This window comes from Stenella coeruleoalba (genome assembly GCF_951394435.1).
Source record: "Stenella coeruleoalba genome assembly, chromosome: 7".
Lineage (NCBI taxonomy): Eukaryota > Metazoa > Chordata > Mammalia > Artiodactyla > Delphinidae > Stenella > Stenella coeruleoalba.
In genome coordinates, this window is record NC_137153.1 from 11,105,787 (window position 1) to 11,133,574 (window position 27,788).

Sequence of the window (27,788 nt, forward strand, 5' to 3'; positions counted from 1 at the left end):
CCAAACACTGCAGCTCATTCATATGCTGGGAAAATACTAACTGTGATGGAAATGTTTACATACACAAGGATGGTGAGAATGACAGTGACATAAACTTCCTAGTTCCTTAAAGGACCTGATGACCTTACAAGGATGGGGCTTGGAATGCTGGTAAATTGTTATACAGCAATAGAAAATGGATACAGGGTATTTATGATACTGTCCTAATGAGATCCCATCCTTGTACATATTACCTGTACATGCATAGAAAACATCTATAAGGATGGATCTGAATGTTGGGGGTGAGACACCCAGTGGCTTTTACTTTATTCCTTATACTTATTGGGTTGTTTGAAAAAAATTAAGTGAGCATATATTTAATAATCAGATGGGGAAAATAAAGATCTTAAAGGTGAGAAAGAAAATCATTAAAAGTATATCCTAAGTACCTCAAAGGAGTCTAGTAGATTGAAATTACGTAACTGATAAGAACGTGCTTTTGAAAGTTGTGTAGTTTCATAAAAATACAATGTAGTACCTTTTTCTCAGTCCTTAATCTCTCCTCCTTACTTAGAATTAATAGGCAGACGTTTAGGTATGTTTAGATTCAGAATTTTATTTTAAATAGATTTCTGTGCCATAACATAATGTCTGTGATACTCTTACCAAAAATTATGTATAACGGTCAAATTCTAACAATTTTTGCAACAAGCTCTCATTACATTTTCTTCAAAATAGGAGAAGTTCACATTACATACCATTTTGAACATGATTGTTTGCTTACAAATAATTTACTGTAAAAATGTTATTTTCAAAGAAAATTTATGGGAAATGATAAAGCAACTACAAAAATCTTTACAATAAAATCCAGGATAAAAATATTTTTTTGTGGATTGAAAATTTATCAACATGTATATGTGGATTATAAATATATTTTGGCCATCTGATGCATTCAAGGGCACTTTAAAAGTTGTCTAGTTAAATTACTACAGATATGACGTATTTGGTGAAACCCAATCTGTAAGTCTGACACCAACAATCATTTCTTCCTGCTAAAACATAGAAATAATTTATCTGAAAACCGTGAGTGCTATGAAGAGTTCGATTTCTTCATAAAGATTCCTTTATAAGTTGGGCTAATCCCTGGAAGGCCTAAAAGCGAACAGAGAGAAGAATTAATAAAATTAGGATGCTGTTTAGGAAAAGTCTGTCATAACTTGAGAAATTTAAACAAAGAGTATCCATCTTAGGTTGAGATCAGACAGTGAAAAGTCAGGATTAACCTCAGTTTTATCTGGGTCAGAGGCCGTCATGTCCACTAATATACGTAGACGAAAGCACATCAGAGGCCCAGGAAATTTTTCAAATCCTTATTCCCTCAAGATCATCATCTTCTCCCAGAACACGAATTATTTTTTTCATATACTCTCTCACCTGCACATGCCTTCTGTATAGTTTCAGTTGTCCAGCTCTATGCATATATAACTTATGAAAAGCATATTTAATGACATGAGAAAGGAAGTCAATCAAGAACACAGCCGGAGACAACCCATCTCCAGGGATAAGTATACACTCTTCTTACACTTCCTGGACTCTTCAGTTTATGGCTCTTCTGTGGGTTCCCGACACACAGTTCTTAGGAACTTGCTTCTTGGTTTCCTGTAATCCTGGTTAAAGCTGGACTTTGTGATTAAGCAATTACTGAACTCCAATCATTCATATTATTCTATTTGACCCTTCCACCAGAGATAGAGATGGATGGCTTCATGAATTTGTACTATGGCTCATGTTAATTCCATGAAGGAGCGAAAGAGGTTCTCTTTTTAACGTGTTGATAATTTGCCAACACTGTTGAACAGGTCTGTCATGTATTCATGAAAGCAATAAAATTCAACTCCAATTTGGTCGCATCATTTGTCTATAGAAGCCTGGCAACTTCTCTGAATGGTAGTTTGTGACTTTCCAACCAATACCCATTTTGCAGAAACCCAAGAAGATATCAAATAATGTTGTAACTCACAGAATGAACACAAAAAATAAATGGATATCTACTTTTACTCTAAAGAGAATATTGTACTCACCATGTCCATCTGCTCTGGAGAAGCTAAAGAGAAGGATGCTCTGAAGTAGGGGCAAGGAGCTGAACTATCAAGGTAGAAATGATATCCAGGAAGCATGAATATCTAAGAGAGTTTATGGAAAACAGGTGATGTACCATTAAAGAAAACTAAAAGAAAATATAGGTGAATCTAATCTAAGAGTGGAGGATGACTTTTAAACTTAAAAAGCAATGAAAGAAATCACAAGAGAAAAATCAATTTATATAAAATTACTGCATGTCGTACAATAAAACTAAAAGCATAGAAATCAGTGTTTACAATAAATACAGCAATTCTACTTCTTCTCCATATATTATAAAAAATGCACAGAAACAGAGGAAAAACTTTAAAATGGACAAGGACAGCTTATTCAAGAAATAGAAATGGTAATAAACATGAATAAATGTTTAACATAACTAGAGTGTAATATAAATCCAAACAATGAAATATCATTAAAAAAATTTATTTTATTTCATTTTTTTAAGTTAAACTATAGCTGATTTACTATGTTGTGTTAGTTTCGGGTATACAGAATAGTGATTCAGTTATACATATGTGTATATGTATATATATATCAATCTATCTATCTTTTCTTTTTCATATTCTTTTCCCTTATAGGTTATTATAAAATACTGAGTATAGTTCCCTGTGCTATACAGTAGGACCTTGTTGGTTATCTATGTTATACATAGTAGTGTATACATGTTAATCCCAAACTCCTAATATATCCCTTCTCCCCTTTCCCCTTTGGTAACCATAAGTTTGTTTTCTATGTCTGTGGGTCTATTTCCATTTTGTCAATAAGTTCATTTGTATAATTTTTTTAGATTCCACATATAGTGATATCATATGATATTTGTTTTTTTTCTGTCTGACTTCACTTTGTGTGGTAATCTCTAGGTCTATCCATGTTGCTGCAAATGGTATTATTTCATTCTTTGTTTATGGCTGAATAATATTCCATTGGATATATGTACCACATCTTCTTTATCTATTCATTTTTTGATGAACATTTAGTTTGCTTCCATGTCTTGGCTATTGTAAATAGTGCTGCAATGAAACATTGGGGTGCATGTATCTTTTTGAATTATACCTTTCTCCATATATATATTCCCAGGAGTGGGATCCCTGGATCATATGGTAACTCTATTTTTAGTTTCTTAATGAACCTCCATACTGGTTGCACCAATTAAAATTCCCACCAATAGTGTACGAGGGTTCCCTTTTCTCCACACCCTCTCCAGCATTTATTATTTGTAGACTTTTTGATGATGGGCATTCTGTCTGCTATGAGGTGATACCTCGTTGTAGTTTTGATTTGATTTTCTCTAATAATTAGTGATATTGAAAATCCTTTCATGCGCCTGTTGACCATCTGTATGTCTTCTTTGGAGAAATGTCTTTTTAGGTCTTCTGCCCAATTTTGGATTGGGTTATTTGTGTTTTTTTTTTTCTTTATATTGCGCTGTATGAGCTGTTTCTATACTTTGGAAATTAATCCTTTGTCTGTCACATCATTTGCAAATATTTGTTCCCATTCCGTAGGTTGCCTTTTTGTTTTCTTTATGGTTTCATTTGCTGTGCAAAAGCTTTTAAGTTTAACTAGGTCCCATTTCTTTATTTTTGTTTTTATTTCCATTACTCTAGGAGACAGAGCAAAAATGATATTGCTATGATTTATGTCAAAGAGTGTTCTGACTGTTTTACTGTAGGAGTTTTATAATATCCAGTCTTATATTTAGGTCTGTAAACCATTTTGAGTTTATTGTTGTATATGATCTTTGAGAATGTTCTAATTTCATTCTTTGACATGTAGCTGTACTGTTTTCCTAGCATCCTTTATTGTAGAGACTGTCTTTTCTCCATGGTATATTCTTGCTCCTTTGTCATAGATTAATTGACCATAGGTGTGTGGGTTTATTTCTGGGCTCTCTATACTGTTCCATTGATCTATATTTCTGTTTTTGTGCCACTACAATACTGTTTGGATTACTGCAGCTTTGTAGTGTAGTCTGAAGTCAGGGAATGTGACTCCTCCAGCTCCGTTCTTCTTTCTCAAGACTACTTTGGCTGTTAGGGGACTTTTGTGTTTCCATACAGATTTTAAAATTATTTGTTCTAGTTCTGTGAAAAATGACCTTGGTAATTTGATAGGGATTGCACTGAACCTGTAATTGGCCTTGGATAGTAAAGTCATTTTGACAAAATTGATTCTTCCAATCCAAGAACATGGTGTATCTTTCCATCAGTTTGTGTTGTCTTCAATTTCTTTCATTGGCATTTTATAGGTTTCCGATTACAGGTCTTTTGCCTTTTTAGGTAGGTTTATTCCTAGGTATTTTATTCTTTTAGATGTGATGGTAAATGGGATTTTTTCCTTAATTTCTCTTTCTGATCTTTTGTTGTTAGTATATAGAAATGCAACAAATTTCTGTGTATTTATTTTGTATCATTCAACTTTACTGAATTCATTGATGAGCTCTAGTAGTTTTCTGGTAGTATCTTTAGGAGTTTCTATGTATAGCATCATCTGCAAACAGTGACAGTTTTACTTCTTCTTTTCCACTTTCGATTCCTTCTATTTCTTTTTCTTCTGTGATTGCTGTGTCTAGGTCTTCCAAAACTTTGTTGAATAAAAGTGGTGAGTGTGGGCATCCTTGTCTTGCTCCCAATCTTAGAGGAAATACTTTCAGATTTTCACTGTTGAGTATGATGTTAGCTGTGGGTTTTTCATATATAGCCATTATTATGTTAAGGTGTATTCCCTCTGTACCCGCTATCTGGAGAGTTTTTATCATAAATGTTGAATTTTATCAAAAGCTTTTTTGTCTCTATTGAGATGATCATATGGTTTTTATTCTTCAATTTGTTAACGTGGTGTGTCACACAGATTGATTTGTGGATATTGAAAAAAAACTGCAAAAAATACAAACATGTGGAGGCTAAACAATATGCTACTAAACAACCAGTGAATCATGGAAGAAATTAAAGAGAAAATCAAAAAATACCTAGAGAGAAATGAAAATGAAAACATGATGATCCAAAACCTGTGGGATGCAGCAAAAGTAGTTCTAAGAGGGAAGTTTATAGTAATACAGTCATACCTTGGGAAACAAAAAATCTCAAATAAATAACCTAACCTTACACCTAAAGCAAATAGAGAAAGAAGAACAAACCAAACCCATAGTTAGTAGAAGGAAAGAAATCATAAAGATCAGAGCAGAAATAAATAGAGACTAAGAAAACAATAGAAAAGATCAATGAAACTAAAATGGAACTTGGGTCCCTGACTCACGGCAGGAGCAGAAGAGGTTATAGACCACGTCTTTGAAAACCGTGCATGAGTCAGAACTAAGCTGGGTTGTGTTAAGTCTTTGAGATTGTTGTGTAGTAAAATCATGACATTCAGAACTGTAAGAAACTGCTTTTTTTTTCATGGTGTAAATCTGGCCCCTGGTTGTTGAAGTTAGGTGAGCTGGGAATGAAATGATTTGGGGGCATTCTGGGGAGAAAATTTCAAGGCAGAAGATGAGTTGGTTTTTTTTGTCCTGATTAACAATGAAATGAAAACCATAATTTCTACCAATATTGTGGAACAGCTTAGGGATGTGCCAGAAGCAAGTTTCTGTAGAGAAGGAGGGGATGGTAATAATCTCCTTGCAAGATAACCAAAATTTGGGCTAAGGCAGCAGTGTTAGAGATTACTTAGAAAAGGTAAAGAAAGGTATGTGCAACAGCGTATATGGAGTAAAAGAAAGGGACTGAAAAAAAATGACAATAAATATGAAGTCTGTATCCTTAGCTCCTAGTTCAGGGATACACACATCAAATGTTCTGGAGAATAATGGCATTGATAAGAAAGCAAAAATAAAAAAGTAATAAAATTGATTTATTGCACTAAAATGCACTTATATGAGTTAAGTCATTTAAGTATTTATTAAGCACTTTCTATGTGCTGTTATTAGCATTAAAACAATTAATAAAGCATGAGTCCTGAGGTCAAGTATGATGATTACAGGGAATGAGTGACTTTCCCAGGGAGTGGATTGGCTCTTGGGTCCAGGCAGCCAGTTCCCAGTTCTGACCTCTAGACTGTCTCTTATGCTCTAGCACAGGAGTTTGCCAACAACAACAGGATCTGTTCTTTGTACTCACTGCCTCAAGACAGAAGTGGTACTAGAAACAGAACTTGGTGTTTACAAAAGAGTGACTAACATGATAAAGGAATTAATTAATGGCAAACGGTTGATTGATTTTGTAAATTGGAAAGCGACACAGAAGCATATTTAGACGTCTCAGCTTAATTAGTGCCTCTGAATGAAATCTAAGTAGACATGATTTAAGTACAAAAGGAGAAAAAAAACCTAGAAGAAATCCTTGCGGATTAATTTTAAGTGAAAAAAACAGGATATAAACTTTTCTGTGTAATTTTAATCATGTAACATAATTGCAGAGCATTATTTAAAAAAAACCCAGACTAAAAAATGGGTAGAAGACCTGAATAGATGTTTTTCCAGAGAAGAAATGCAGATGAACAACAGGTACATGAAAAGATGCTAAACATCACTAATCAACAGGGAAATGCAAATCAAAACAAAGAGATATCACCTCTTACCTGTAAGTATGGATATTAACAAAAAGAACACAAATAGCAAGTGTTGGCGAGGATGTGGAGAATAGGGAACCCTCCTCCGCTGTTGGTGGGAGTGCAAATTGGTGCAGCCACTATTGAAAACAATATTGAGGTTCCTAAAAATCTAAAACTAGAGCTACCATATGATGCAGCAATCCACTCCTGGTATATATCCGGAAAAAAGAAAACACTAATTTGAACAGATACATGCACCCCAATATGCATTTCAGCATTATTTATAATAGCCAAGATATAGAAACAACCGAAGTGTCCATCAACAGATGAATGGATAAAGAAGATGTGGTATGTGTGTATACACACACACACACACACACACACACACACGCGCGCGCGCGCGTGTGCGCGCACACACACACACACACAATGGAATACTACTCAGCCATAAAAAAGAATGAAGTCCTGCCATTTGTGACATGAATGGACTTGAGGGGTATTATGCCTCGTGAAATAAGTCAGAAAAAGAGAAATAACATGTTATCACATATATGCAAAATCTAAAAAAATAAAATGAATAAATACAACAAAAAGAAACAGGCTCACAGATAATACAGAACAAACTGGTTGTTACCAGTGGGAAGAGGGAAGGGAGGAAGGACAAAATAAGGGTAGAGGATTAAGAGGTACAAACTATTATGTATAAAATAAAGAAGATACAGGATTTATTATACAGCACAGGGAATACAGCCAATATTTTATAATAACTTTAAATGGAGTCTAATCTTTAAAAATACTGAATCACTATGTTGTATACCTGAAACTAATGTAATATTGTAAATCAACTATGCTTTAATAAAAAAATAATTTCATAGCCAAAATACTAGATGTATACAACCTCTTCAAGAAAATGTATCACAAGTGGTCATAAAATCTGGGTGGTAAAATTATGGGCTATTTAAAATTTTTTCATTATGCTTTACTGAAGTATAATGCTATCATGAGTATGCTTTACTTTCATAATCAGGAAAAAAAATCCTTCTATTGTAAATACTAATGGCTTATATTTATCAAGCATTTACTATGTGCCAGGTATTAGTCTAAGTGCTTTATCCATATTGACTGCTTTCATCATACCAACCCTAAGAGGGAGGGATTCTTATTATCTGCATTTTCCAGATGAAACTCAGGAAGGGCAGCTCATCCAGTGCCACATATCGGGGCAGGGCTGGAGCTGGGATTCACACCCAAGGACGTGGCTCCAGAGACTGTGCTCTTAGCCACTAAGCTAATCAGTAGCTGAGCTGAATGACTGTATTTCCCCTGGTTTAGACCAGGAGACTAATTCCGTAACCCAAAATCTATTCTGTTCTTAGTAAGGAGTTCATGTATCTGATAGGCAAACATTATGCCTTGGGTTGGCGGGCAGTGATAAACATCTCTTGCCATTTTTATTAAGATATTACTTTAAAGAAAAAATATAGGTTTTCTTCCTGTTTTACCTCTTTCTTAAAGGCTTTCTCTTCAATCAGTTTTCTTACATCATGAAGGCCCTTAATTTTAATCCATAAAAACATTCCAGCAGTAGGAACATGCCATTCTGCCAAACCTACAAACAAAAGAAGAGAAGAAATGTTTCCCGAGACCATTTTTGATGATGTCAGCTATATCGCTGAAATGACAAATTGCAGTTAACTAGTATTTCCAAAAAAGTTCCTTTGGTGATAGCATTTTTTAAAAATATAGTTTTAGGAGTCATGAAAATTGGTGTTCTGAGTTTCATTTTAAAAAGTGAGAGGAGGGTTTGAAAGGGAGAGAGGGGACTCGTGTATATTTCTGATTTTAGTGGGTCTCAGGGCAGTGCAGGAAATCCAGTGCCATGCCCACCTCCCTTTCTTAGATCTGTCCCTAAGCCAAACGCGGCTCTTTCAATTTTAGAAGAGGATTCCTCCACCCTTTCTAGAGCCTTCTAGTGTTTCAATAAATCCTGTCGTTTACATAATCGTTCAGAAGTCCAATGAATTGAAGTTTTTATTGCAATGTAGTTAAGAAGTACTTAAAATTCAGGAATTCCTGGTGTATTTGTAGGCTTTATATTTCATTGAACATAAGGATAGAGAAACCAAGAAGGAACAAGAGTTATTTTGATTTTTACCTTTAAAAAAAAAAACCTTGATGTTGATTAAAACCTTTTTTTCAACTTCACTATAGGAAATGGTAGTATAGTACTCTTATCAAAAAGGTAGTAATTGTGTTTTTACCAGGACGACATAGGGAACAAGATATGAGGGAAATAAGAAGTGAATACTTTGTATTTACTATTATTCCTACAAAAGGCATTTTTAGTGGTGTAATTAAAGCCGGGTAATTCATTTTACTTTCTTCCTTAATAGAAGGGTAAGCTGTGACAAAGCGAGAGAGAGGCATGGACATATATACACTACCAAACGTAAGGTAGATAGCTAGTGGGAAGCAGCCACATAGCACAGGGAGATCAGCTCGGTGCTTTGTGACCGCCTGGAGGGGTGGGATAGGGAGGATGAGAGGGAGGGAGACACAAGAGGGAGGAGTTATGGGAATGTATGTATATGTATAACTGATTCACTTTGTTATAAAGCAGAAACTAACAAAAAAAAGAGTAATTTAAAAATTAAAAAAAACAAATAGTAAAAAAAAAATCTAAAGCATTTTGAAATCAAATTAGCAATAGAAATACTACTGATTAATGAGGTTCATGATTAAAAGGCAAATCATCTGTAATGAGAAATCCACCTTAGACTGTACTTAGTTTGTACTATTGTACTGTTTTGTCTTTATAGAGTCTAGTTAGAAAAGGAATATGTTATGTCACAATTCCTCTTCTATTTGGAGCAAAATTTTGAAAACCTTTTGAGTACAGATATTATTTAGCTTTAAGTAGATTATTGCTGGTGTTAGACTAATTGGCCATTTTTCTTTAAACCACAGATTCTTTGTAGCAGTCAAGTATAGTAGGAATACGTAGAGTTGTGCCAGGGTTTGTGCTCTTACTTCTGAGATTATTTATAAGGTAACATTTTCTTGACAAGAATACTCCTGGACCCTGTTTCCTTCCCCAGGGTTATTAACAATACTCTGTGGTGTGTATCACTCACTCATATAAGGGCTACTGTTCATCCCAGGACAGGATGTAAGTTCCACTCACCACTTAGCCACTTGTCTGCAGCTGCCAATAAAGCATCCCTCTGCTTCCTATAGAAATCAGTAACCCTAGAAGAACAATAAAATGCAAAGGATGTGTTTAGTACATTGATTGCAGAAATTAAAAGGCTCTGAAGTCCAGTCTGTAAGAATATCTATTTCCTATCTTAATGAAAATGTTGAATTCTTTTTTTTTTTTTTTTTTTTGTGGTACGCGGGCCTCTCACTGTTGTGGCCTCCCCCATTGCGGAGCACAGGCTCCGGACGCGCAGGCTCAGCGGCCATGGCTCACGGGCCCAGCCGCTCCGCGGCATGTGGGATCTTCCCAGAACGGGGCACGAACCCGTGTCCCCTGCATCGGCAGGCGGACTCTCAACCACTGGGCCACCAGGGAAGCCCAAAATGTTGAATTCTTGATGAGGGAATAGAGCATATTTATTTGACCTGTTGGGTGGTAAACTTTTTACCATTGTGGTTTTTCCATTATTTTGGAATAATTCAAAAATGAAAATTAATAGAGTGAAGTCCATTTCTGTGTAAAGTATGGAACCTAAAATACAATACCTGTCTACATGAGCCAGGAAGCCCTCTTCTCCCCATTGGTACAGAAGCTGTGATACCAGGAGCTAAACGGGATGAGACAGTAATAAGGTCATCATTCATCCTCTGAAATGTGTTTTTTGCCCAAACGTAAAAGCAAACCACTCTTGATCATGTGCAAACCACCCTAAGAGGATGCTACAGGCTGTACCAAGCTTTGTAGAGCCAGCAATTTATAATAAGATTGATTATTAACCATGACAAGAATAATAGTAAAAATAACAAAGTATTTATGTGGTCCTTGCTATGTGCCGGAAACTGCTGTACCATATGAACGTATTTAAGCTAAGTTGATCTTCGTAATACCCTTATTAGGCAGGTCATGATTTCTAATATACTGAGGAAGAGACTGAGGCACGAGATGAAGTTAACTTTCTTGAGGTCACTGCTCCTCAAAGAGCCTGGACTTAAGTCAGACTGTCCAGTCCGAGATCCACCCAATAACTGCTGCCCTGGATGGTCTCTAAATATACAACACATACAGTCGCAGAGGGTTTCTACAGGCATGTGCTCCGTTCACCATGTTTCTGTTTGGCTGAAGCCTTCCCTAAGCTGTGTGGCTGACAGGGTCTTGGTGCTCCGGCCTGTTGTCAGGCCTGAGCCTCTGAGGTGGGAGAGTCAAGTTCAGGTCATTGGACCACCAGAGACTTCCTGGCTGCATGTAATATCAATTGGCAAGAGCTCTCTCAGAGATCTCTGTCTCAATGCTAAGACCCACCTCCACCCAATGGCCAGCAAGCTCTAGTGCTGGATGCCCCATGCCAAACAACTAGAAAGACAGGGGCACAACCCCTCCCATTAGCAGAGAGGCTGCCTAAGTTCAGTCTCACCTCAAGAAACAAGAAAAATCTCAAGTAAACAAGAAAAAAAGAATAGCAAAGATCAATAAAACTAAAAGCTGGTTCTTTGAGAAGATAAACAAAATTGATAAACCATTAGCCAGACTTATCAAGGAGAAGAGGGAGAGGACTCAATAAAATTAGAAATGAAAAGGGAGAAGTTACAACAGACAGCGCAGAAATACAAGCATCTTAACAGACTACTACAAGCAACTCTATGCCAATAAAATGGACAACCTGGAAGAAATGGACAAATTCTTAGAAAAGCACCACCTTCTGAGACTGAACCAGGAAGAAATAGAAAATATGAACAGACCAATCACAAGCACTGAAATTGAAACTGTGATTAAAAATCTTCCAACAAACAAAAGCCCAGGACCATATGGCTTCACAGGCGACTTCTTTCAAACATTTAGAGAAGAGCTAACACCTATCCTTCTCAAACTCTTCCAAAATACAGCAGAGGGAGGAACACTCCCAAACTCATTCTACGAGGCCACCATCACCCTGATACCAAAACAAGACAAGGATGTCACAAAGAAAGAAAACTAAAGGTCAATATCACTGATGAACATAGATGCAAAAATCCTCAACAAAATACTAGCAAACAGAACCCAACAGAACATTAAAATGATCATACACCATGATCAAGTGGGGTTTATACCAGGAATGCAAGGATTCTTCAATATACGCAAATCAATCAATGTGATAAACCATATTAACAAACTGAAGGAGAAAAACCATATGATCATCTCAATAGATGCAGAAAAAGCTTTCAACAAAATTCAGCAGCAATTTATGATAAAAACTCTCCAGAAAGTAGGCATAGAGGGAACTTTCCTCAACATAATAAAGGCCATATATGACAAACCCACAGCCAACATCATTCTCAATGGTGAAAAACTGAAACCATTTCCTCTAAAATCAGGAACAAGACAAGGATGCCCACTCTCACCACTATTATTCAACATAGTTTTGGAAGTTTTAGCCACAGCAATCAGAGAAGAAAAAGAAATAAAAGGAATCCAAATCGGAAAAGAAGAAGTAAAGCTGTCACTGTTTGCAGATGACATGATACTATACATAGAGAATCCTAAAGATGCTACCAAAAAACTACCAGAGCTAATCAATGAATTTGGTAAAGTAGCAGGATACAAAATTAATGCACAGAAATCTCTTGCATTCCAATGCACTAATGATGAAAAATTTGAAAGAGAAATTAAAGAAACACTCCAATTTACACTCCTAGGAATAAACCAACCTAAGGAGACAAAAGACCTGTATGCAGAAAGCTATAAGACAGTGATGAAAGAAATTCAAGGTGATACAGACAGATGGAGAGATATACCATGTTCTTAGATTGGAAGAATCAACATTGTGAAAGTGACTACACTACCCAAAGCAATCTACAGATTCAATGCAATCCCTATCAAACTACCAATGGCATTTTTCACAGAACTAGAACAAAAAATTTCGCAATGTGTATGGAAATACAAAAGACCCTGAATAGCCAAAGCAATCTTGAGAACGAAAAACGGAGCTGGAGGAATCAGGCTCCCTGACTTCAGACTCTACTACAAAACTACAGTAATCAAGACAGTATGGTACTGGTACAAAAACAGAAATATAGATCAATGGACCAGGATAGAAAGCCCAGAGATAAACCTATGCACATATGACACCTTATCTTTGACAAAGGAGGCAAGAGTATACAGTGGAGAAAAGACAGCCTCTTCAGTAAGTGGTGCTGGGAAAACTGGACAGCTACATGTAAAAGAATGAAATTAGAACACTTCCTAACACCATACACAAAAATAAACTCAAAATGGATTAAAGACCTAAATGTAAGGCCAGACACTATAAAACTCTTAGAGGAAAACATAGGAAGAACACTGTTTGACATAAATCACAGCAAGATCCTTTTTGACCCACCTCCTAGAGGAATGGAAATAAAAACAAAAATAAACAAATGGGACCTAATGAAACTTAAAGCTTTTGCACAGCAAAGGAAATCATAAACAAGACAAAAAGACAACCCTCAGAATGGGAGAAAATATTGGCAAATGAAGCAACTGACAAAGGATTAATCTCCAAATATACAAGCAGCTAATGCAGCTCAATATCAAAAAACCCCCACAAACAACCCAATCCTAAAATGGGCTGAAGACCTAAATAGACACTTCTCCAAAGAAGATATACAGATGGCCAGCAAACACATGAAAGTATGTTCAACATCACTAATCATTAGAGAAATGCAAATCAAAACTATAATGAGGTATCACCTCACACCAGTGAGAATGGCCATCATCAAAAAATCTCCAAACAATAAATGCTGGAGAGGGTGTGGAGAAAAGGGAACCCTCTTGCACTGTTGGTGGGAATGTAAATTGATACAGCCACTGTGGAGAACAGTATGGAGGTTGCTTAAAAAACTAAAAGTAGAACTACCATATGACCCAGCAATCCCACTACTGGGCATATACCCTGAGAAAACCATAATTCAAAAAGACATGTACCACAATGTTCATTGCAGCTCATTTACAATAGCCAGGACATGGAAGCAACCTAAGTGTCCATCGACAGATGAATGGATAAAGAAGATGTGGCACATATATACAATGGAATATTACTCAGCCATGAAAAGAAATGAAATTGAGTTGTTTGTAGTGAGATGGATGGACCTAGCGTCTGTCATATAGAGTGAAGTAAGTCAGAAAGAGAAAAACAAATATCGTATGCTAACACATATATATGGAATCTAAAAAAAAAAAAGGCTCCGAAGAACCTTGGGGCAAGACAGGAATAAAGATGGAGACATAGAGAATGGACATGAGGACGTGGGGAGGGGGAAGGGTAAGCTGGGACGAAGTGAGAGAGTGGTATGGACATATATACACTACCAAATGTAAAATAGATAGCTAGTGGGAAGCAGCCGCATAGCACAGGAAGATCAGCTCGGTGCTTTGTGTCCATCTAGAGGGGTGGGATAGGGAGGGTGGGAGGGAGATATAAGAGGAAGGGGATATGGGGATATACGTATGCATATAGCCGATTCACTTTGCTATACAGCAGAAACTAATACAACATTGTAAAGCAAGTATACTCCAATAAAGATATTAAAAAAAAAATTAGTTCCAGAAATTGAACAAATGTTATGATCAAAATAAAGAGATAAATTGACAAAAAAATAAACAACCCCCCCCATGTACAGTCGATACATGAAGTTATACAATATATTCAGAGATTTTCTATCCAAAATGGAAGTTCTAAATGTACATGGATAGTGAAATTTGCTTGATAACAGATACAGGAAATATGGGAAAGTCCCCAACTTGATGAAACACGGGGACACGTGCACCTTGTGGAATGCATAATGTCAAAGAGATGTCCCTTCTACATAAACTACCCCTTTTGAGTCGTTAGGTAGCAGTCCTGTCCTCATGGTTGGTTCTCAAGATTGCCTTAGGGATGGCTCCAATCATTTCTCAAAGCTTGTGAAGAAATTTATACATTCGCCACAAATAATTTTACTGTATTTAATTAAAATACATTCCAGCCGCTGTTTGTAGGGAGCTTAGCACATGGGCAGCGAAGGGAGAGATCGGGCCACGATGTGGGTTTGGAACCCTTGCTCTCAGATTCCAGGACAGCGAAGCTAACGGTGTGTTACTTCACCAAAACTCTTCTGTCGAGTCCAACACAGTTTTCATGGGATTCCTGGGCTAGATGCCAGGACACAGCTGAGTAAGATCTCTGACCCTCAAGGAGTTTGGTCTACACTGTGAAACAGTACCAGGTCCATTCAAATCTCTTTTGGCTTTTAGAGCAAACATCTGCTGTGCGTGGTCTCCTAATTCGGTGCATGCGGAACTAGAAATGCAATCAGTGATTTCTCTCCCTGTCATGTTCACTCAGTCTTATTTGCCAACATCTATTTTGTTTTATGATCTGAGTCAAAAAAATTCCTATTTCCTAAGTTGTCCATACCTGGGCAAAAGTGCTGGGGTGCATTGTTGAAACTTGTATGTGTAAAACAATTCTCTCAATCAAGGGCTTTGGACCAGTTATAAACCCTATTCGCAACCTGCACAAAGAGAGAAAAGGCACAATACCAACCCTGCATTAACAATTAATACCTTGTTAGTGATTTCATGGGGAAGAAAGTTGTGACCTGGGGACAAACACACTTAGTTAACACATTCTAATAAAACTACTTATTTAAAATACACATTTAAACTTAATTGTACACTTAAAATAGACCATGTATTTCTAAATGTGCTCTTTCATATATGCAACCAAAAACCTGACCAGTCCCCCTACAGCTGTAAATTTAATGGCCAACTATCTTTGACCACTGGGGACAGATTGGGAGAAAAGCCTGGTATTAATAGATAAAATCAAACGGGAATACAGGTATCTTAAATGAGAACTGTTAGCTGAGGTGCAGCCTCTGTCACCTTTAGTTGCAGCCTGCAGGCACAGCCAGGGCCTTACCCAGAGGACAGGACTTTGGAAAAAGAGTCAGCTCGGATGACACGCCCATCAACGTCCATGGAGAGAAAAGTCGGTGCCCAGGGCTTGAAATGGAAGAAAAATACTGTTGGTTTGGGAAGTCTGTTAGAGCCCGTATCCCTACTTTGTGCAGAGACTGGGGAGGAATGGATTTGGAGAACAGTAGGACAAACATCCTTTTCCTTGTCTTCATCTCAGCCCTTTGAAATGGAGTAAGAACCAGAGATGCACGTTCTTCTATTCGTATCTGCTGATCTTCACAGCTTTTCTGCCAAACACACACACACGTCCTCGCACTTGCTCATGCTGCCACTCCCGTGAGTTTAGAGGAACCTCACACAGGACCTCCTCGTCCCACGACTTGAGATCCAGGATGAACAGATTTCGAGGAAGGATTCAAGAAAAACTAGTTTGGAAAAGACCAAAGCGAAGAGGGCCGTCAGCATTCAGGGCTGTTTAGGAAGAGATGCTGAGCCTTAGACCAACTAGAAACACAACAAAGGTGCAAGGGAAGACGAGCAGAGTAGTCGGTCTGCAATGCTGAAACTTCCATATTTACTTCAAACGTAAATGCCAACAAGAAAGGGGGCCATGGTCGTGTTGAAGGTGGGCGGCAGGCAGACATGGTATTCAGGCAAACTAGATAAAAAGCCAAGAGTTCTGTTTCTTCTCCGTAGATATAGAGTGGGGACTGAGTGCGTGTGTTTGTCCTGTGCAGCCCTGAGAGCAAATACAGTGTTGGATTTTGCGGAGTTGGCCATTGGGAGTCTGTACCACTACTGCTGTCTCCTGGGAAACCGTGCTCGTGGACAGTGGTGTACATATATAGTGGGAAAGGATCTGAAAGCCCATGATTCTGCAGGAAAGTCCCCGACCCTAAGTGACAGGGATGGCGAGCGGGCAGCATGATGCTAGGCACGCCCCTCCTCTGCCCACCACCGCCTCATGACCGAGCGCGGCCGTCCTGCTCCTTCCGCCTGGTCACGCCTCCCAAGTCCTCCGCCCGTCAGCCACCCCCGAGAGACTGAGGTTGACATCCAAGGAGACACCCACTCCGTAACCCTGGCACGATGTCTAAGGAGCCACGACCTGGATTTGGAGTCCAGACGACCCTCACCCTTGACTCACTCGACCCTCCACGTGCCTGGCACAGAGAGCCAGCCGCTATTCTAAAGGAAAGGAATTTCTGGAAAGAGCAGTAATACCAGAGATGAAAATGCTCGGCAGCCCGGCTAAACTCACATCAGCAGAGTAACTTACAGCCACTTGTCTACTGATTGTGGGCTGAGTTGACACTGCACTTACCTTGCTGAACTGCATAAAATAGTAAGGATCGTCTTCTATGATGAGGAAGTCGTATTTTCTTGCGAGCTAAAAAAGGTTAAAGGAGCATATTTATTTCTTCAGAGCGCTCGAAGATGAAAGTCACTTGGAATCACAGTTCTTTGTACTCATTCATTCATTCATCCAAGAAGCTACTGAGGGCTCCGTGTCCTAGGAGGACAGGAGCCAGCCCTAAAAGCTCTGTCCTCAGGGAACCTACGATCTGGTGGGAAAGACAGAAGGAACGTGAGCCAGTGGATGGTGAACAGAGGGTCAGGAGGGAGGTTTTGAGGGCTGGGCAGAAGGTTAAAGAGGGTGGATGTCTGAGAGCGAGAGAGTGACATGGAAGCTCCAGGAGAGCTCAGGCCGGCAGGAAGGACCGGGCGTGCAGATGACAGGGCAGAAGATTTTAGACTGAGGGACCAGGAGCAAAGGCCCTGGGGGTGAGAAAATACTTGGCGTGTTTAAGGGATAGACGTTTATAGAAGGCATAGGTGTGTCAGGGACAGAAGGAAGGCTCTGTAGCTGCAACAAGAAGGATGTGAGAGACCTGAGAACCGAGGCCCAGGTCGCATAACTGTGCGTGGCAGGTGAAGGACTCTGATCTTGTTTTAAGTGCAGGGAAGCAGCTGGAGGAGGGGTTGTAGATCTACACTTGAGCAGGAAGGACGCCACGAGCCGGGGGCGGGAGCTGTGAGGAGGGGGGCAGTCACGGGGTCCGGGAGGGCGGGCGGGCGGCCAAGGAGACGGTGGGTTTGGATAACGTTGGTGGTGGGAGCCACGGGATGCATTGGAGGTGGGGGTGAGGGGAAGACAGAAGGAAGAGAGGGGAGGAAGAGGTGAGTTTAACACTACACCAACAGTAACGTCTCTTTCAACCAAAATATCAATTAAAGGGAAAGGAAAACCTCATAGCAAGAGCGTAATAGTTTCTTGAGTTTAAATTTATGGGGACCCTTTTATTAAAAATCATCTTCCTTGGGCTTCCCTGGTAGCGAATGGTTGAGAGTCCGCCTGCCGATGCAGGGGACACGGGTTCGTGCCCCGGTCCGGGAGGATCCCACATGCCGCGGAGCGGCTGGGCCCGTGAGCCATGGCTGCTGGGCCTGCGCGTCCGGAGCCTGTGCTCCGCAACGGGAGAGGCCACAACAGTGAGACGCCCGCGTACCGCAAAAAATAAAATAAAATAAAAAAATCATCTTCCTTGAGAGCAAGAGGCTAATCAGAGAAGGAACTTGAGAGCACTCTTCTAAAGGGTCAGAAAGAAACAAGAACACAGCCACGGAACACAATCTTTGAAAATACCTCGTAGATTTCCTTTTTGCGGTTAGTTGTTAATGAGTTCCCGGCAGGGTTGTTGCCATTTGGGACAGTATAAAGAAATTTGGGGGTGTTTTTCTTGGGGTTCTTTGAATCTTCTGGTTTCCATTTGGAAAGTATTTCTCTGAGGGAGTCTGGAATAATCCCGTGCTCATCACTGGAAATGTTAATAATGTTGCAGCCCAGTGGTTGCACCTGTGGAGGACAGGAGAAAAGAAAACCCAAGACTCAGACATGATACCGAATATCATAGTCACTGGTTCTTACAGTAACGAAAATGTTACCATTTATACCCTTAAACACAAACCTGCACTCAGCCCTACACCCAAGGGCTGAGGTGGTATTTTCTGATTCCACTGTTGCCCCGGTTAAGCTTCCATTATGGTTCAAAAATATTCCCTGTCAATTCCTAGAGGAAGGGTAGACATCCCTGCTCATATATGTCAGGCTTGGCCAGGGGTCTGGCTTTGGTCAATAAATTGCGTGCAAAAGTGATGGGTGTTCCTTCCAAGCAGAAGCTTTAAATCCTAGCTTGGGTCTCTCGTTCCCTGTTCCCTCTGCTCTAAGACTGGCAGCGGTCCAGATGAGGCTGCTTCTGTCACTCTGGGGCCTGGGATGAAGATGGCATGGCACAGAGCTTGGTGGCCTGACCGTGGACACGGCGTGTGAGAGAAAGACAGGACTTTGCAGCCATAGGCCAGCGAGATAAGGAGTCAGCTATTCCACAGCATAACCCAGCCTCTTCTGACTGTATCATCTTTATAATTATGGTTAGGACTGCTTCATAAAATAGGAGTTTATTAAGGAATTTTTTTACAAAGTAAATTCATCACATACAGCATCTGTGACGCTAATACATAAAATAGTTATAAGCAGAGGTGATATTCAAAATATTGGACAGGTGGTGTAGCACGGGCACTTCAGGTGCATCCTGTGGGCCCCATGCCAGGTCAGCATTAGCTCTGTACCATGCGGGGTTCAGGGTGGTCTTAGGAGAGGAGCCAGGGAGCATAGTGGCAGTGGCTCATCAAGGCATGTGGAAGTGTTTCAATACTGTACCAATTGCAGAGGTTGAAGTTGAAAGTAGTGGCCTTGCTTATAGACATAGTTTTATAAAAGTCTTGTGTTTTTATGTTTTATGTTCATAAAGAAAAAATTGGGACTTATTAATAACAAGCAAAGGAAACCATCAACACAATGAAAAGACAACCTACAGACTGGGAGAAAATGTTTGCCAACAGTGCAACTGACAAGTGATTGATTTCCAAAGTATACAAACAGCTCATACAGCTCAATATCAAAAAACAAAAAAAAAACAACCCAATCAAAAAATGGACAGAAGACTGAAGTAGACATTTCTCCAAAGAAGACATACAGATGGCCGACAGGCACATGACAAGATGTTCAACATCCCTAATTATTAGAGAAATGCAAATGAAAACTACAATGAGGTACCACCTCAGATGAGTCAGAATGCCCATCATCAGAAAGTCTACAAATAATAAATGCTGGAGAGGGTGTGGAGGAAAGGGCCTCTGACATTGTTGGTGGGAGTGTAAATTGGTGTAGCCACTATGGAGAACAGACAGTATGGAGGTTCTTAAAAGACCAGAAGTGGAGTTACCATATGATTCAGTGATCCCACTCCTGGGCATATATATGGAGAAAAGTATAATTCAAAAAGATACATGCACCCTAATGTTCATAGCAGCACTATTGACAATAGTTAAGACATGGAAGCAACTTAAAATGTCCATCAACAGATGAATGGATAAAGAAAATATGGTCCATATATACAATGGAATATTACTCAGACATAAAAAAGAATGAAATAATGCCATTTGCAGCAACATGGATGGACCTAGAGATTATCATACTAAGTGAGGTAACTCAGACAAAGACAAACATCATATGATAGCACTTATATGTGGAGTCTAAGACAAGGATACAAATGAACTTATTTACAAAACAAACAAACTCACAGACATAGAAAACAAACTTACGGTTACTAAAGGGGAAAGGTGGGGAGGGATAAATTAGGAGTTTGGGATTAACATGTACACACTACAATATATAAAATAAATAAACAGCACGTTCCTACTGTATAGCACAGGGAAGTGTATACTCAATATCCTGTAATAACCTATCATGGAAAAGAATGTAAAAAAGAACAGATATATATATATATCTGAATCACTTTGCTGTATACCTGAAACTAACATGACATTGTAAGTAAACTATATTTCAATAAAAATTAAGAAAAAAAAACCCAATAATTGAGTGAAGTTCTCAGAAAAAGATTTTTCAAAGAATATGCAAACACTCATATTAGTCATCAAACGTAGACTTATGCACTAAGTGAGAATAATCCAGACCCTACTTGTGGCAAATTTAAAAGGCCTTAGACTTTAAAAACACATGTACATGAATAAAGCAAGTTCATCTTGGGCCACGAGATAAACACCCAAGACCGTCGGCGTATTCCCTCACAGCGTGGCACTGGTTTCTGTTTGGGCATGTGAAAACGTGTGTTAATCGTGCTATTTACATAGATACAAGTTTCACATTTACAGGCATTGCGTAATCTTACATCTTTGGAGTTCAGGAAAATAATGCATAATTAGTATCCAATGATTAAGGCCATTATTTTACTTTAGTTTTTAAAATTGTGGTAAAATATATATAACAAAAAATCTGCCATTTTAACGTGTGGGATTCAGTGGCATTAATTACGTTCATAATGTGTGCATCTCTCACTATCAATTTCCAAAACCTTTTCATCACTCTAAACAGAAACCCTGTAGTCATTAAGCAACAACTCCCCATTTCCCCCTCCCCCAGGCCCTGGTAACCTCTCATCAACTTCCTGTCTCTATGAATTTGCCTATTTTTGGTATTTAGTACCAGTGGAATCATACAATATTTGTCCTTTTGTGTCTGGCTTCTTTCTTTGAGCCCCTGCAGTGATGGGCAGTGCTTTACTCCTCAGAGAGCTGGGAAGGCTGATGGTTAGACAGTTGTTACATTGAGTTGAAATTGTTTCCCTGTAGTTTCCACCCTTTGGCTAAAGTTCTATGAACCTGAGGACGTGCACAGACAAATCTACCTCCTCTGTCACGTGGCTAGCTTTAATGTACTTGAGGACAATTCTCACGCCCCCGTGGAGTCTTGTCTCTCTGCGGAAAAGAGCATAGTTCCTAAAACAATTCAACCTATGGTATTATTTCCATTTCTTTGTTCACTCTGGTCGCTTTTCTCCGACTGTGCTCCAGCCTGTATTCACATCGACCCAAAAGTATTGTGCCCCCGACAGTGGTGTGTTCTGACCAGGGCACAGCAGAGCAGGCATGTGGTAATATAGATGGTAGTGAAAAAATGTCTTTGTAAATTAAGTCACATTTCAGGTGGAATATTAACAAATCTGGACATGATTTTGCACAACCCAATTTTAGCACCTCTGCATTTAGACCTTGTAAGGAGAAATGTATAAAGCAGAGGGTACATTTCACATATTTTGCATATATTAATGATTCTCCTGTTTAAGAAGAAAGATGCTATTTTATGTTTCAGTGGACAGAGAGTTCTCAAGGTGCAGTGGTTTCTTATTTGTTATAAGAAAGAGAGTTGCCTTTTGTAGACATGTGTACTCACAGCATGAATTGTTCCTGAATAAATAGGTTCATTTACGAGGATATTATCTCCAGGATTAACGATCATTTCAAATACCTAACAAAAGAAGCATAGGTTAACTTCGTTAGTCTGGTTTCCATTCTTAGAAAACACCCCCCCCCCCTTTTTTTTTTAGTTTGGGCTCACTAGGATTCTAGAGAAGGAGTTGGCAAGTTTTCTGTAAATGCCAGATGGGACGTATGTTGTGAGCCCTGGTGTCTCCATTGCAACTACTCATCTCTGCCTCTATGGTGAGAAAGCTGTAGACAATACGTCAGCCGATGGTGTGGCTGAGTTCCAATAAAACTCTATTTACAGAATCAGACAAGGGCTGGCTTGGCTCTCAAGCCACAGTTTGCAAACCTCCGTTCTAGGTTTAAAAAATATATATATATACACATAACTGGTTTGGCTCCTAAAATTCATGTATTCCTTCTTTGAATAATTTAAAAATCTTTGCTATAAGCCAGGACCTATGGAGACAAACTGATGAGTATAGTGGGATGGTTTTTATCCTCGTGGAGGTGCTAGTTCATTGAAAGCTAGATTCTAATCAAATAGCTACTCAGATAAATGCATATGTAAAATCGGTGATACGCGCTATTACGTATAGATGCCAAGGCTCTACGTGCTCATTGTAGGAGGACTTGGGCACTCAGGGAACTTAGAGCATTCAGGGAGGGCTTCCCTGAGGAAGTGACGAGTAGGAGGAGGGGTGACAATACGTACACAATTTGAGAAACTGAAAGAATCCTGTGGCTTGAGGTGGAGTGTGAAGAGGAGAGTGGAAGGACTCAGAGGGAAGTGGGCAGAGAGCATCCCAGGGAGGCCTTTGGGCCAAGTGAGCCCAGGGAGAATTTTAAGTAGAGGGCGGGACCGGGGAGTCAGGTGACCAGACAGGCATTTGAGAAAGTCATTCTGGCTGCAAACTCAAAGTATCAAAAAGGAATGAGAGTACAGGTGGAGTCTGGGAAGTTTTCAGGCTCATTTGGGAGGTATTTGCTGCAGTCCTTGGGAAAGGTAAGGGTGGTCTGGATGGGTTGATGATGGTGGGGCTGGAGAGAACTGAGCGGCATTTAGGAAATCAGAACCAGCAGACCTAACTGTGGACTGAGGGGGCGCGAGGAAGGAGAGGTGTCAGGAGGGACCCCTGGATTTCTGGCTGTGCAGGTGGGGAGGTGGTGGGAGGAGTGCCACTGACTGAAAAACACCCCCAACGCTGTCTGTTCTGAGGGAGAAGCTGATGAGTATGTTTTGGCGTGAGGTGCCTTTGAAACAGCCTGGGATGGATCAGGTGGATTGGTGGACGTGTGGATGTGCAGGGAGCCTGGAGTTAATGGCATGGACGTGATCGCCCAGGTGTGATGCCCAGGGAAGGTGTGTGTGTGTGAAGGGGAAAGAGGTTTGGGGGCCCAGCCTCACGGGGCTCCCATACATAAGGGACACTGCAAGTGGGGCAGGGCAAGGGGGAAGGGGAGCATTCCAGAAAGGAGGGGGGCTCAGCAAGGGTAAAGGAGACTCAGAGGTCAGGGAGGACAAGGCCCACAAGTCTCGGGGGGTCTTGAGGACAGTATGGTGCCTCGTGACATCAGTAGAGCCACACAAGAGATTTTTCCAGCCTAAATCAGAGGGGTCCATTCTGACTAAATCTTACACGAGTCAGAGAATAATCCTTTCCCAGCCTGTGACATCTCACAGTCCCCAGGTCAAGCCTCTCCTCCCTGTATCATTTTAACAAACTAGAGCTCTTGACACACAGCACGGCCATTATCCATTGAGACAGAAGATGTGACATCTTTTTCCAATTTGGACTAGGACGTTCGATTTACTTTTCCTTATGGGCTTTTGGCCTTTTGACAACCAGTATCTTCCTCTGACAAGTTCATTGGTTCAGGATTTACAGGACATCCTAGGACCAAACAGATCACTGAGGTGGCTTGTGTATCATCTGTGGATCAGATGAAAACCTCATCACATTCATTTCCCATGTCAATTAGGGGACATGAGAAAGTCAAATATCCTAAATGAGGAGGGAGGGCTGTTTATTATTTGAGACACGGACACCTAAAATCATATCCATCCTGGGGAACAAAGTGGGAGAAATAGTAAACCGGATTCCCAGGAGGCCTCTGGAACAAGCATGGCTATAAGCCAGTGAGTTACTGATGCATTTGGCCATCTATGCTCTCTTCCTCTTTGATATGACTGATGTTGCAAGAGACAAAGAAGAAACTTTCTTGTGCATCTTTCTGGAAAAAAAAAAAAAAGGCACCTAAGCAAAGAAATTCACTGAAGTCCTTTTTTTTCCCTACTTGTCTGGGGCATCACAAATATTTCTCTTCAACAATAAAACTGAAACAGCAGCTAATCCCTTTGTTTTTCCTAATTAAGTCCAAATAGAGGGAGGAAAATTATAGTCTTATTACTTTAATACATTATTATGTAATAATAATTTAATGGAAATTCATGAAAACTAACCAGCTTTCACATTTACATAAAAAAGAAGAGCAAGAAAGCTACTCTGCTTTGAGATAAACAAGAGTCATACTTTCATCTAGGTGTGAGGACTGAATGTAGAGCTTCCTTATCCAGGACTAATTATTCATGAAAAAGAAAAGAAACAAACAGATGAAACTGAGAACCATATATGCAGTCTCTTTATCTGGAGACCCCCCAGTGGTGGTTACCTCTGTGGAGTTCCTGGAACCCAGGAGAGAGGCAGAGAGAGAGAGAGAGGGAAAGAGAGAGAGAAAGTAACCCAGAGGAGAAGTCAGCCACAGACACAGACATATACGTAGACGTGGAGGAGCACAGCCAAGAGGGAGTCAGGGCACAAGGGGCAGCCGGCACAGACGATGACACCAGCAGACACACAAAGGAATGACGTTTCATCTCAGGAGTATCAGGATACACCCTCAAAGAATTTAAAAGTCATGCGTTGAAATATCATAACCACGAACATAACTGAAATGTAGCCTGAATCTCCGAGCTAGATGAAAGTAAGCAGCGCTCACTAAGCTGCAGGTAGGGGTTGAGTTCTCCCTGAATGGGAATCTTGACCTAATGACTCAGAGCTCCGGGTCATGGATGGTGGGATCTCTGTTTAAGAGAAATCAGGTTGGTGAATGTCTTTACGTTCCATTTATGATTCTAGGTGAAGACAAGGAAGACTTCATAACCCACAGAACATGATGCTCTGTGGCTAAGGGAGAGATGGCTGTATGGGTGAACGTAGTATTGGATTCTTCCCGCGGGTGCCTTTCCTTCCAGTCTTACCTTACAGAGACCTTCTTGGCTGCCACAGGTGACACACACGTCCATTTGTCCTTGGCTGGGTGGATAATGGATGGTGGGAGGATTATGCAATTTTACTTGTAACTGTTTTAGCCAGGATAACAGCTCTGGGAGTCTAAAGCATAAAATGCATTTAGAAATTGACAGTAGTGAAGGTCATGATAACAGTGGACAGGGACTAGATGGTGGCTTTATAGCGGGCACTGTAAAGGTCCTCAAATGCTTTTTGCCAGTATTAATATCTTTACTTTAAAGACAAGGCAACAGACTTAGAGATTAAGAAATCCACATATGTTAATCAGTTGGTGATTAAAAGAGCTGAGATTTGAATCTACAGCTTTCTCATTCCAAAGCCTGTACTTCTTCTTTTACATTAGAGCTCTCACTGCGTAATTCAGTTTTTGTTTCCCTTAGGGAGATTTCTGTAGGATACCTAGAAGTGCAGGTTCAGTAAGTTCTTTGCATCATGGAAAGAAAAGCCTAGGTATACATTATATACAGTACAATTTTTATGCACCCAACATGCATTATTCTTCAATCACAGAGCAAACAGGCTTTAATAAAGTATAATTCATAGACACTCTGCAAGTTACCCTTTATCACTGGAAGAAGACCAGCTGAAGAAAGCCTTAGAATATGTGTTCCAGTTGCCTTTATGAAATTAAACACATCTGAACTGAGGGCAACATGCTTACATAGCTGCCTGTTTAGAAAGGGAACATAATCATTAAAAAAATTCCCCAGGACCTAAACTGGCTGCTTCCTGGGTCATCCTTTTCCTCCTTTCTCCTACCCTGCTTCTTCACCTAGCTATATTCTCTCTCTCTCTTTTATTCCAGTCTCAGCTCAAATGGTACCTACTTTCAAAAGCCTTCTCTCCCTCTCCTAGTCGTGTAAGGTTGAGAAGCAGTCCCTGGCATCTTAGGCATTCAGTATCATTGCTGCAATTATTTTTTCTTCTAAAGCTCTTCCCCAAACCTTCCTTACTGCTGAATACCCAGTTAAAAAACACACACGTCACTCTATCAGCGGGTTGTAGAATATTGCTCATGAAGATGAACCAACAAGGTTACATTATCTACTGATCAGTACCCAGCACTCTGAGAATACTGTAGTGCTCTCTTCATCATCTTTTCATCAAATTGGATGGTCTCTCCGTTGTCTGTGGTGATAACCGCAGTCTTGAAAGGGAACGTGTTGGGGTTTGGTGCTCCAGTCGCCAGGGAGAGGACAGATTTCGATGACTTGCCCAATATCTCAGCTACAACAAATAAGGAGGAGAAGAAACACTTTCAGTGAAGACCTTCCTAAACAGAGATGGTTCAGCATGCTGCATTAAAGTCAGTAAAACTTTAAAGTGTAACGATTTCTAGTGATAGAATGCTAGTCCGAAAGAAACACAGAAGATGCCTTTTTTGTGGGCCGACCTCACCGGTGGAGGAACTAAGGAATAGACACGTGCATCTAAGAAGGCGGAGTGATCAGGCAGACAAGCCAAGGGTCACAGTAGGAGAAGACGGGCTTCCACTCGGCCCGTCCGTGCCCGGCTCCGCGCGCACCCCTCTCTCTCCGGCGAACCCGCCCTCCCCACTCCGCACGCGCCCGCACGCTGAGCCGAACCCCGACTCCTGTGGCCGGAAGAGCCCTCTGGAGCCTAAGCAGGACGTGTCCACAGCGGCCTGCCCTCTCTCTACTGCTGATGGCCCACACTCGTGCCCGTTCCAGCGCGCCTTCTGTGCCAGGTCTGCGCAGAGCTGGGCTCAGGCCGCCCGGAGCAGCTCTGCGGGGACCGCCCCCTCCAGTGGGAGAGCAGGGCCCGCACTCACTCATGACTCGAATGGCAGAAGGCTTTCTGGCCGCGCTCACAGCCGTGATGAACCGTGTGTAATTCATTCTCGGATTCCAAGCGGCAAGCCCCGCCTTATGTGGTTGAAGCCTGGGAAAACCAAGGATCCGCGTCAATCCTGCCCCCTAATCCCTGCCCTGGAAAGGCCACCTCTGGTGTCCCCCGCGTGTGGTCTGGCGCGCGGAGGTAGGAGAGGCCGCCGAAGGCCCGGCTATTGGCTGCGCGAGAGCCTGGGTAGGATCCGGCCTGGCGCGTAGCAGGACTGGCAAAGTCCACTGGCAGGTTAGGATGCGAGCCCCTCCGGCCCTGCGCAACGCGGCCTATGGCCACCGGCCGCCCCTCCGGCGGGTTTCCAGCCCTGTGACCACGCCTCCAAGGCCCTTCAGCACACCCACTGGCCTCGGCCCTCCTGGCCGATCCCCACCCCCGGCCTGGCATCCAGTGCGTCCCCGCCCCCAGCAGCGCCTCACGGCTCGCCCCGCCCTCCACGCCTGCAGACTGGTCTCCGCCCCAGGCCTCGGATCAGCCTGGAGACCTGG

The 27,788-nt window shown here is 40.8% G+C and overlaps 1 protein-coding gene across 1 annotated transcript; it reads right to left on the reverse strand.

Annotated features, from left to right (window-relative positions):
- Nucleotides 1-429: 429 nt before the first annotated feature.
- Nucleotides 430-27,788, reverse strand: LOC307189088 (kynurenine/alpha-aminoadipate aminotransferase, mitochondrial). Its single transcript, XM_079926829.1, has 13 exons — nt 27,230-27,788; nt 26,496-26,664; nt 25,386-25,518; nt 22,092-22,166; nt 18,426-18,635; nt 17,103-17,168; nt 15,780-15,862; nt 15,273-15,369; nt 10,411-10,472; nt 9,851-9,915; nt 8,169-8,275; nt 2,061-2,162; nt 430-1,131 (listed from the first exon to the last, which is right to left on the reverse strand). The coding sequence occupies exons 1-13, from the start codon at nt 27,294-27,296 to the stop codon at nt 1,090-1,092; spliced, it is 1,278 nt and encodes a 425-aa protein (XP_079782955.1). The 5' UTR covers nt 27,297-27,788; the 3' UTR covers nt 430-1,089.